The sequence below is a fragment of the Cavia porcellus genome, unplaced genomic scaffold (assembly GCF_034190915.1).
Source record: "Cavia porcellus strain 051 isolate PalLab524CR breed Dunkin Hartley unplaced genomic scaffold, mCavPor4.1 scaffold_29, whole genome shotgun sequence".
Lineage (NCBI taxonomy): Eukaryota > Metazoa > Chordata > Mammalia > Rodentia > Caviidae > Cavia > Cavia porcellus.
Window position 1 is genome coordinate 8,148,465 of NW_026947512.1, and position 12,659 is coordinate 8,161,123.

General features: G+C 36.9%; 1 protein-coding gene across 3 annotated transcripts in view; it reads right to left on the reverse strand.

Moving 5' to 3' along the window:
• Rasal2 (RAS protein activator like 2) overlaps nt 1–9,967 on the reverse strand; it is a 305,910-nt gene extending 295,943 nt beyond the window's left edge. Inside the window, exon 1 of one of the 3 annotated variants that reach the window (XM_013157957.3) lies at nt 9,148–9,967. In XM_013157957.3, coding sequence (XP_013013411.1) covers nt 9,148–9,349 — 202 coding nt within the window. In that variant the 5' untranslated portion in view covers nt 9,350–9,967. The remainder of the gene's footprint in view (nt 1–9,147) is intronic. The other 2 variants (XM_005005847.4, XM_003474637.5) reach the window with 2 other exon arrangements.
• Between the last annotated feature and the right edge of the window lie 2,692 nt (nt 9,968–12,659).

A 12,659-nucleotide genomic window follows, 5' to 3' on the forward strand; every position in this document is an offset into this window, starting at 1 on the left:
GTGCACAAAACCAATCGCTAAACTATTAATGTAGAACAGTTTTAAAAGTTTTATTAAATTAGTCATTAAAAATTTTTATTTTCATATTATAAAATGCCAGTAATAGATGTGTTACTGGCACATGAATGTAAACAGATAAAAGAACAGAACAGAAAATCTTGCAATAAACTAAAAGATAAATGACAATGTAGTACAGGATAGAAGAAATAATCTTAAACCAGTGGAGAAAAAGGAATTATTCAATAAATGGAGTTAGCACAAGCGAAACACTATCTTTTAAAAAACGAAACTAGATTCATGCATCTTATACCAGGATGCATTCCAAAGGGATCAAAGATTTAAATATAAAAAAAGAAACCAAAAAATACTAGGTAAATCATAAGAAAATTATTTTATAAACTTGAAGTAGGAAAGACCATTTTAAATATAATATAAAACAAAAAACTTTGATAAAAGAAAAAACCATTCAAATAAAATACATTCAACTACATAAGAATAACTGCTTCATGGGAGAGAAGAAAACATTATAGGAAAAATCAAAGACAAATGGAAATACCAGTACCTCATTGTAGATAAAGGGCTCTTTGTTTAACATACTGGGTTCCTCATACAGAAAAAGACCCAACAATCCAATAAAAATGAGCAGAGAATATGTACAGTTCACAGAAAAGAACATAAGTAATGGTTTTTATATATGAAAAGATGTTCAATCACAATGTAAGAGACCTGAAAAATAGAAATGAAACTGGGATTTTTTCACCTTTCAGACTTTTTTTTTTTTTTTTTTGGACAACTCTCTGTGTAGGAAGATGGATATATTGCTGTGTATACTGCTTTTTTTGGACAACTCCCTGTATAGGAAGATGGATATACACATATATTGCTGACAAAATACAAACAGGTACAACCCCTAAAGAAAGCAATTTGGCAATATCTTTCAAAATTAGATACCTCACCTAGCAATTCTAATTTTATGAATTTTTTTAAAGATAGTCTTGCACACAAGCAAAATGGCTTATATTTAAGATTATTCACTACAGCATCACTGGTAACAGCAAAACAGTACTGATTAAATGAGTTATGATTCATCCAGACATTACGCAGCCATAAAAAGAATGAGGAACCTCTTCACAAACCAACAGGAATATATATTCAAACATATTAATAAGTGGGGGGTGACGGTAAATAACTCAAGATACAGATCAATGCTTATAATGGGTTATCATATGGATAAAACAAAGAAATATAAATAAACAGTAAAAATCTATAATATAAATCTAGATATAAAGCAATTAAAAACGGGTCCCAAAATTCAAGAACCCTTAGCCAACTGGTTCTAGTCATTTCTTTAACCTTGCAAAAATATAACCCTGCATTTTTTTAAACTTAATTTCTTGGATATTACTTATGGCAAGTTTTTATACATCTATCCATTCATTTGTTTCTTTGTGGATTGAATAGGTATGGAAGGATATATAAAAATTTTAAGTATTCATTAATTACGTGGAACAGACAATGACTACCTACCAGAAAGCAAGGGGAAGGTATAGAGGGAGAGCTGGGAAACTCCTGGAGTATATTTTTACTCACTTAAATTTTTGACAACAGAATGTATTTCCTATTTTAAAAATTAAATTATGACAGTGTGGTGGTACACTCCTGTAATCCCAGCACTTGGGAGGCTGAGGTAGGAAGATTGTTGCAAGTTCAAGACCAGCCTGGGCTACAAAATGAGCTCAAGGCCAGCCTGAACTACACAGCGAGACCCTGTCTCAAAAAGACAAAAAAAAAAGAAAAAGAAAAATTTAAATTATAGTGGCACATACCTGCAATCCCAGGACTTGAGAGGCTGAGACAGGAAGATCATAGTTCAAGACCAGCCTAGCCTACACAGCAAGTTCAAGGCTAGCCTGCACCACCGAGCAAGACCTAGCCTCAAAAAAAACTACAAAATAAACAAAACCAAAATATACATATTTGAAAAAATTTTAATGTGTTTCAACAGCATGATAAAATACATTGTTGAAAGAAAAAAACAGGATATAAAATATAAGCAGCATATCAAATATTATAATATATGCAGAAAAGAAATCTCAGAGGCAGAATTATAAGCAATTTTACATTTCCTTGGATTTTCCTGTTTCAAATTATTTACCTTAAAACAGATTATATTAAAAAATATATTAATATTTCATGATATAAATCAAAAAGGTTAGAAATTAAAGGGGAAGGTAAAATGTTCTTAGGTATTAGCCAGAATTCTAAGCATCATCCATGAACCATATTTCCTTAAAACATCACTTCCAACTGATGCATAAAGAAATTATGGTTAAAGAACTTAGGAAAACAGAAATGAAAAATATCTCATCTGTCTTACAGTCTACTCTTACAGATCACTATGAGATTATTCTTATCCTCCTACTTTGTGGATGTTTTGTTCATTTTTGTTTTCTGTTACCTAGGTAATGGCACTTCCAGTATTTCCCTTCAAGACTGTGAAACTAACAATCTGGTATTTCTCACTGTCTAGTTTTTCTGACCTTCAGCTTTGAAAGGCCATCTCCCAAAGGGAAAGCAGTAAGCTCTAGAAGCTAAATCAGGAGGCTAAGGAATCTGAGGTTAAGAGTTCCAATCCTGACAAAATGTGGACTTTGTCTCCAATTTTGGGAATAAGAAAACTTTCCTGAGTCAGTTTCTTTAATGAAGAAATCTAAAGTATTATTCTGAAAAGTATTCAAGACTACTGACTTTAAAGTTTCCTTTTAATTTTTCACATTATTCTGATATTTGCATTTTCTTGCCTTATGTAAAATATATTCTCTAAATTTTCATTCTCCCTGTCAATATCTGCACATATTTCCAAACTCAAGAGTTAGAGGGAAACGATGTATTTAGAAAGTGCACAGGAAGTGACACAGTGTAAGCAGAACTTGAGCAAGACTGAAGACAATTTATGAAGGAATAAAAATCCATTCAGGCCCTAAATTGGACCCTTAGCAACAAAGAAAAGAACACAATTAATTAACATAATTAATACTTGGTAAGTCACCTGCCTTGTGACTAGAAAATAAGCTATATTAAATTTGTAGAGTTCTCTACCTACTGGCCTTGAGAATCACTTGATAGCTTTTGGGGGGAAAAAAGGTGTTTTCACATACATCAGAGAGTAATTAACCCTCTGCCAAGACACAGTGAAGCAATTTCATTCTTCAGGACACTTCAAACTCCTCCTCCTGGTTAACAAGACCAAACACCTCTCTAGTTATTTAAATGTCTTTCCAATAAGGGAAGGACAAGAAAGCAACACCTAAATTTTTTCTGGATTAACTCAGTCATTAGTTGAATTTTTTTGTGGTTCACCTACTTGAAAGACATCAAAGCACTTCATGCTACTGAAGAGGGCGACTGCAAAAAACAATCGCATAAACTCTCTGCTTCAATTTATCTCATTTTTCTTTCTAATGAAACAAAGCAACAGAAACCACTGTTTTGCCCCTATTTCCTTAGCAATCTTAGTCTACTTTATCATATCATTTTCTTCTCCTTAGCAAATCACAGAAATGTGTTCCCTCAACATAGGCAATAGATCAATAGGGCACAAGCGAACGCTTTTTAAAATCCATGCATTCATTCAATTTTATTATCTAAAGATAATCAAGTAATCCTTATAAATAGACAATTCTCATACAGAGGTATTCCACAGCTTTTTAGGTTATGTCAGAAAAATCTATTCAGATCCTTAATTCCAAATCCATAATTTCTAAATCAGACCAAAGCTTTTTTTTAAACTTTTATGGCAGAAATATCTAATATGCACTGCATAAAGCTATTTGTTGTCTTTAGGCCACTTAACTGCAGAAATATTAATGTGACTAATTACTGGTTGTTGTCCCAGACACCGGGGGTTTATGTGACTCTATATATACCATACTCACTTAATAAAATCAAGACATTTTTAGCACTCTTAGTGAAGCCAGAGATGCATTCTAGTCCAAATGGTTTTGGTAAAGAGATTATAGATTTACAATTTGAGTCAATGAAAAATATTTTCATTCTTTGAAAATCAAACAGCAATCAAATCAATTTCATAGAGAGTGGAATATGATAGCATTAAAAGAAAACTTTTCCCATCTATAAACACTAATATGCCACACAATATGAGACCTACAAATTTTGTCTCAAAGGAAGGAAACAATATTCGCCTAGACATTCTTAGAAGTTCTCTCTGATTTCAATGAATCTAAAATGTATTTGGAGATAGGGGCAACTAATGCGTCAACAATGAAAGTCTACATATAGCACATCCTAAGCAGTGAGCTCAAGCTTCAGATTTTGGTAAGTTCTAAAATATTATTTCTCATTTGCAAAAGTTCAATTAACAATATTAAGGAAATTAAAACACTCACAAATATGTTTGTGGTATATTTGATATGTATTTTCAGGTTTTGTTCTAGCAATCAATTAGCTAAAACACACAAAACTTTTGGTCTTGGTTGAACAATTTTACCAACTTACATATTATTACAAAACAGAATACATACTTAAAAGATAGAAGAAACAGTGATTTGCTAAGAATATTTTAAGTTAATTATATTAAGAACATTCTGTATAAGGCCAGTGACTTAGTCACTTCTAATTCATTACTGGACCAAAATACTTTCTGGCTTCATTACTGATTGAAATATTTTAAATAAATACAAAAATATATTCTCTAGAAATGCAATAAAATACACCTCATCTTTTGTCTTAATTCCTGAAGCATAAGCAATATCATATACTACAACCAACTAAGAGTCCCATCTCATCAGCTTATATCCAGTTCATGAGAAATTGTTAACAAATTCCAATTGTTCTATTTCTGGACACAGGTGATACTTGATGGCGTGTGATTAATTTCCTTTTTCTTGTGTCTGCGGAAATACCATCAACCCTTCAGAAATTTTCATCAGGTCTCTTTGTCATCAATAAACACATGAGATACTAGTTTAATGATGATTATTGCATTCATTTTATTAACAGACTATTATAAATAAGACCTAATGACACTATTAAGTAGTACCAGCTTTCTTTTTGATCATTTGTTGACTATACTTCCAACTCTCCAAAAGCTTATCCGCACACACATTTGCAGACCTATTATACTAATGGGTATAGAGCTGCAATGCAGGGAATCCTGGAAACAAGTATCTTAAATTTCTCCCTAAGAGTGTCCTACACTCATCATCCATTCATGGTAAAGTAGTTAATTTTAATGTTCTCATTGTTTACCAGAAAGCACAGACAGTAAGACTGGCTTTGCCACTCCCGTTTCCTTTTGCTAGGCTTTTTTTTAGCCAATTGACTTTGCTTTGAGGCTATAAATATCTGAAAAATGTTCTGCATTTGATGGTCTTGGATTTTGCATCCATATTTAGCTGTTTGTGGCATGCCTTTGTTTAAACTACTCCACCACTCCTAATATCAGTCAGGTTGAGTTTAGATGGTCAAAGAGCAGACTGATCCACATTCAACAGACAAGGACTTAACTATGAGCAAGGTATCAATCTGTTACACAAGGAACAGTGAAAAAGATAGATAGGAATATAATGATAAGCAAGACAGATTCTCTTACACGAAAATTTTTTTAGTTTAATGGGAACAACTTATTATAATATTAGAGTAAAACCTGACATATTTTACAACTAAAACAAAATGAAAGTCAGGCTAGCACAAATAAATGCTCATAAATAAATAGCATAAATTTCTCTTAGCTATGTCTCAAAGATATATATTTGTGTTTTAAATATAGATTCACCTATTATAAAGCTGTGAACACATTTAAAGAAGTTTTCCACCTCATGGCAATACACAAACCCCTGGAGATACTGATAAAGAGATAGAGACCAATGATAGGGATAGAGCTAGAGACAGATAGAGAGCTGTAGCTAGATAAAGATATATTATCAAAGAGTCAAACCTGTTTACACCAAAGTAAAAACAGTGCCATCTTTAAGTTTTATGAGGTAAATTAAGAAAATACTGTTGCTAAAAGTTTTTGTTAACAGATTCCCAGAAGAGGGGATACTTTTGTTGTTTGTTTGCATAATGATTCCAAAGAGATGCATATTGCAGAGGATGTGAGCTGGAGCCAGCAGCCCTTAATTAATAACAGTGACTTATTACACCCTTTTTAAAACCTAGAGAACTATTTGAGATAAAATCTAGTTGTATGAACTAGACCTAAGCAACATTCCCACCTTCATCTTGTCACAATATTCCAAGCAAATATTACATCTTAACTGACATTCCTTCTTTCAAAACTCAGTTCACTGACCTTCTGATAAGTGGTTCCCCCATATCCTCTGATTAAATCTTAATTTAAATGCGTTAAAATAAGGAACTAATTAATGACTGACTTCAAAACTCAGGATGGAATTTTAGGCCAAGTTGTGGGTAAATAATGGTTCAGGCTACAAAATCAGTCAATTTTAAAGCTCAAAGGGTTCACATCAATTACTCCAGATTCCCCATTTCACACAGAAAACTAGAGCCAGTTAGATAAAATTAAAACTGCTTGCCTAGTCACACAATCTGTGGCAAAACCAGAATGAAAACCCAGGTATCTAAATCCTCAGTTGCATTCTCTAGCTTCCTAATTTCTGAATTCCTTTAAAACATGTTAGAGTACACACATCCAAGACCTTAAATTGTGTGGAAGAATACAGATAATTCAAAAAAGGAAAAAAAAAAAAAAAGAATATAGATGATTCAACACAATTTTTTTGCAACACAATTCATGATTCAGGGTCATGAATACACAAAATACTCAAAAAAAAAAAAAAAAAGGAAAAAAGACACAGACAAACTAGTATTCTCAAATCAATTTTCCACTTTCTAATATTTTTACTTCAAAGTCTTTCAAAAAATCATACGCATTAAAAATTAGCTAAGAATATACCCAAGAGTCATTCAGATTGTTTTGAAATATTTATACCAAATTTAAAGACAAAGTAGCCTCCAGTATAAGCTTCCTTAAAGGAAGGAAATTACAGTAATAAACAGTAAATAAAAACAAGTTCTGGGTAATTGATACAGAAGACAAAAAGTGATGATGCGGTGGAAATTCTGTATCTTGGCAAAGAAATGTACCAAATATGTTTGAGTATGAATATGTCTATATGGATAGTAATTACTCCATTTTCCACATTTTATGTAGAAACTTAGAACCAGGAAATTAAAACTACTGTACTCACCCAAAATTAAACAACCAAGTTGCAACAAAACCAGAATGAAAATGCAAGCTCTCAACCCCTACATGAATGCTACAGATAAGGTTCTCAATTTCTGGATTCCTCAAAACACATTAAATGTGTGTGTGTGTGTGTGTGTGTGTGTGTGTGTGTGTGTGTTCTGGATTCCTCAAAACACATTAAATATGTGTGTGTGTGTGTGTGTGTGTGTGTGTAGATATGTTATACATATAACAAATCATACCATGCAACAGACTACAAAAACAGTAACATATTTATATGTGTTACATGAGTTATAACAGTTAACATGAGCTCTGGAAAGCCCAAAATTTTAGACACTGAAATACTGAATTATTATTTATTCTTAAAAATAGACTATAAGAATAAAAAATTAAATAGGAAAATGTAAACAAGGTATATGCTAACACAAAGTCATTTCAGATTTTCATCAACCTTTATTATATTCAATCAACTAAATAGGATTAGTAGGCATATGGAAAATCAGACTCCCAAGTTTTTAATCTTATCTACTGAAGATGAACTAGATAACCTTGCATCATTTCCTACTTCTTTAATTTTTCCAGCTCAACAAAATAATGCTGAAAAACACAAACACTCAGCAAAACATGAAACGGTCCATATATAAATTCATAAGAAATGGTTTTAAGAAGATTTGCTGGATTTTTATGATTGAAAGGACCATTTAGTGATCATTTAATCCAATCCACTCATTTTACAAAACATTAGGATCCAAAAAAGTGTCTAATTCGTCTCAAAACACTTAGCTACTTAGTGGCAGAACTGGGGCAAAAACTCCGAAGTCTGGACTCCCAGTTCAGAGATCTTTCTGATAGTGATGGGACAGTGATGGGTATGAAACCAATTGAACTATTCAGAAAAACAATTTTTAGGCCATGGTCACTCTTGGATGGCAAACATAAATCCTGTTGAGAAGGATGAAACCAAAACAATAAGTTCTTGACCACCACTGAGGTACATGCATGTGACTGCTGTACACAGTGTAGGTGCTTCAAATTTGCCATCTTACATTCAGCCACATTACTAATGTCTTTTGTGGTTATGTGAGCTAAATGATAAACATCTTGCCATCTCAATATTTTGGAAAACCACAGTTAAACCCTGAATATCGGTCTACAAATCCTTGGGCTTTGAGTTTTCAAAACCAGTATGGTTTTAATGCTGCCACAAGTCTCACCCTAATAGAATCTCGTCATTCAGTTTTAATTAAAAAGGCGGTTACTAGAATGCAGGGAGGGAAAGTTTTAGTGTACTCATCACTTTTAACCTGCAGAGTGGCAACCCAGTCAGTTTACAAAAAAACCCAGAAACAACACGTAATCTAAAACAATCCACATATATTGGAATAAGTGGTTACTTTTGGTGAGTGAAACTCAAAAAGCAGTTATAGATCAATCTGTTTCCACCAAATGAAAAATTTGGGTTCTGTGTATTTTGCTTTTTGTTTTTCTCACTAATTAGCTTATCCGCTGCTGGGCTTTTTCATACATCTTCATTTCCAATCTTGCTTCACTCAATAAGAGAAAGAAATAAAACTCCATTCACTTGATTTTCATAGCTTGTTCCATTATACATTCTTGAAGATCGGTTGGCAGCTTCCCTAGAGTAATCACCTGGAAATAATGTCTGGATAGAACAACTTCATAAACTCACTGTGGGTGCCTGAAGTGTTAGGTCCAAAGACTACACTGGCTCACATTTCCACCCAGGTGCTAATCTGGACAAACTTGTCAGAAAGGCATTCCCAAAACAAAAAGGAATGTGGGAAGCTGACCCAGGATGAACGGAGACTCAAGAGTGGGAAACGCAACTACTGAATGTGTGTCAATTCAAGCACAGACGAAAAGCACCAGCCCGTAAGACGGCCTGTGGTCCTTACCGTACACTCGGACCCAGCTCTGTTGCTGGCACACAGACTCAAGAAGGATCCGATCCAACATGCCACCGGCCACGGCTCCACTGACTGGGACAACAGCTTCCAGATCCTCCGGGGGCAGCGGCGAGTCGGACTCCAACCCCGGGAACATCTCCGGCCAGGACAGCGCCTCCGCGGCTCCGCCGGACGAAGGAGAGAGCTCCATGGTGCCAGAGAGGGACGAGGCTGCCGGGCTGTCGCCCGGTCTGCGGGAACGGGAGGAGGGTGCAGCAGCGGGGACGCGGATGCCGCACACCTCCGTCCCCGCCGCCCACCGCCGAGAGCCGGGCGCTGCAGCCCACCTGCGGCCGGAGGGAGGGACCCTGACCAGGGCTGGGTCCGGGCTCAGGTGCGGTCCCTCCCGGGAGGGCACGCTCGCCCTCCCGCCCCCTCGGATCCGCCCTCCTGAGCGCTCGCCGGCGTCGCCCGCAGTCAGACCCGGCTTGCAATAGAGAGGGCGTGGGGCCCCGCAGGGCTGGGCTTGGGGGCGTCGCCGCCAGGGGCCGCCCCCTCTGACCGGCTCCCGCCGCCGCCTCAGGGACTCCGAATGCCGGCTCCCTCAGCCTGAGGGGGCGGTGGCCCCTGGCTTTAGCCCGCCCGTCCTCAGCAGCCCGCTCTGGAAAGAACCGGCCCGCCCCCCTCTAACTCTCAGGCCAGGGCTCCGGCCGCGACTCCGGCTCCCGAACGGCAGAGGATCCCACAAGCCCGGCAGCCGCGGCGGTGGCGGTGGCGGCGGCAGGCGGCATCCCAGGGAGATAGACCGGAGCAATCGAGGGCCGAGAGCCTGGCCGCGTGTGCAATTCAGTAACCAAGTGGAGGAGGAACGGCTGCCGCAGGCAGAAAAATAGAGCACCGAGTTATTCGTTAGACTAGGCCCCGCCCGCTTTACTAAAACTGTCTTGCGGACAGCCGAGCAGTGTGGTTTGGGTCTCCAGAGCTGCGGCTCACTTTAGAGAGGGCTTGGGGAGGCGGGGAGGAAAGAGCGTGCGGGAAATTTAAAACTTCCTTTTCTTCTCACCCGTTTCCTATTTATTTATTTATTTCTGGAACACTTACTTCTTATTGGATGAAGAGACGGCTTCCTTTTATACAGACACCCTAGGGAAAAGGCCGTCCTTCGCAGAAAAGAGTTGGCAGCGGGTCTGGCTGGGATTGTGGAATCTGTACAGGATCCGCGCTCTGCTCGGGTCGGAGCTGAAGCTATCATCGGCTTAGAATAGCGTGCTTAAGAAGTGTGGTGTGGATGGATGGACGGGCCTACCCAACATGAAATGCTCAGAAGCCCAATAGTATTAAGCAGACGTGCTTCTTTTATCTCCTTTGATCCTTGTACAATATGTTGGCTTTTTTCTCTCTCTCTAGTGATATAACTTGTATTTTATTTTTGGTTTATTTGTAAAGTATCTCCTAGACCTTGACGTTTATGTACACCTAAGGAAGAATTCATCAGTTCAGATTTAAGAAATAATAGGCACAAAATAATAATAATTTCAAAACAACACTAACAACTGAAGCTGTGTTTTGCGTGGCTACCTAAAATGGAGCAGGGTTTTTCCATTAATTGCTTGTTTAATATATCTTTTGGAGAGCCTTGTTTAGTGTTTCCCTGTCTCCCATTCCTCCTTACTTTGCACAATCAGAGTGGTATGCATGGTAACAGTTTCGTTTTCTGGTTTTATGGTATATTGGTGTGTTTCAGCTTGTCAAGTGCTAAAAGGATGCATTTTGTAATTTTCTCCCCTCTTACTTTGAGTAATAGCATTCCAAACAAGAAGTGTCCTAAGTGATAATCTCACCTTGCATCTTGTTTAACAGGTGAAGAAGCAGGCATGGGCAGGTTGCCCTGCAAATCAGCCACCAGTACAGATAGATACATTTTTACTGTAACTGATTACTTCAGCTTTTCCTTGAAGAATCCTTTGCGATTAACTTTGTTGATCTGTTGCTTGGTGATATGTTGGAGAGATCTTTTCTAATATTTACAGTCTTGCTTGCTTACTACATAGTCTTCCAAGTCTAAACTGTCATACATGCTTTCATGGATTTAACATTGAAGCCAGGAAACTGCAAGACTCAGCACTGAGCAGAGATAGAGCATTTTTATTTATAATAAACTATTGTTGATGTCTTGATGATATAAATCAGAGAGTAAGTGAATAATATGCATCAAATTTACAAATTTGAGTTTCTCTTTATTAGTCATTATATAAGGGATTTACTAAAGCAGTTATCTCAAAAACAGCATTAGCAGTAGTACATGAAATACAGATTTTTGTCCTCAAAACTTGTTTTCTCAGTGGCATTACTGTATTTCTAGGGCTGAAGAAAAAACTTCCTCCAACCCCCAGTAATCCTGTTGTCTTAGTAATTCTGTTTTCTTCATCCTGACCACTAAATACTAAATACTAGCCCCTATTTCACCTCCCAATCCTGAGCCCAGACTAGCTGCATGTCATTATCTAATTACCAAAGTGATATTATGTCTGTAATTTATATATTGTTCATAATTTAAAAAGCAAGTATTTTCACCACCTGAACAATAATTCTGATAAGCACAACCAATACTTTTAAAATACCATCTAGCCAGTGAAAGAAACTGAAACATTCTACTAACCAAACTACCTAAACACAGCTAGTTAGCAAACTGAGATTAAAACTCTAGTCTTTGCTGGAGATTTAGCTCAGTGGTGTAAGCTTCTGCCTGCCCAGTGCAAGGTTGTGAGTTCCAACCCTGGTACAAAAGAAAAAAACCTCTAGTCTTCTAATCTTTTAATTTACCAATGAATCTGGACTCTAGCAGACCATTTTTCTTTAGTAGGTAGAGTTGTTTTGACATTTGTGAAATGAAAAGTAAGCATTTTGTTTTTTGCAAGTACTGTCATTAAGAAAAAATATTGAAGAATAACAAAACATTGAAGTTGTAAGCCAACTTGCATTGCTAGACGGCAGCTAATCCTACCTGATTTATACCAGAGGTATCTCTAAGGAAATCAACCCCACAGTTGGCAAAGTCTTTTGTGTATGAAGTACAAAGGAGCTGACTCCTATTTTAGCCCTCTCCCTTGTTTCTCCCGTCTCTAGAGCTTTGAACTCTAATTTCTCAGGGTTGATCTACATATTTATTGACATTGAAATGCATAACCTCAAGAATCATATCCAGCGCTGAGACAGGAGGCTGAGACAGGAGGATTGTTGCGAGTTTGAGACCAGCCTAGGCTACAAAGTGAGCTCAAGGCCAGCCTGAATTGCACAGCAAGACCCTGTCTGAAAAAGACAAAAATCATATCCAACATTCAAGAAATCAAAAACTGGAAAACTACAAAGTAGATGAGTTCCATAGTGCTAAAAAAACCAAAGCAGGTAGCAGTCTGAGGTTTCAAAAAGAGACAGGTTATTGTTTGTAAGAGCACACATTACTAATATAAAGGAGGTCTGAATACTTGGAACTGTGACCCACAACTAACTGAGAGCCAGAT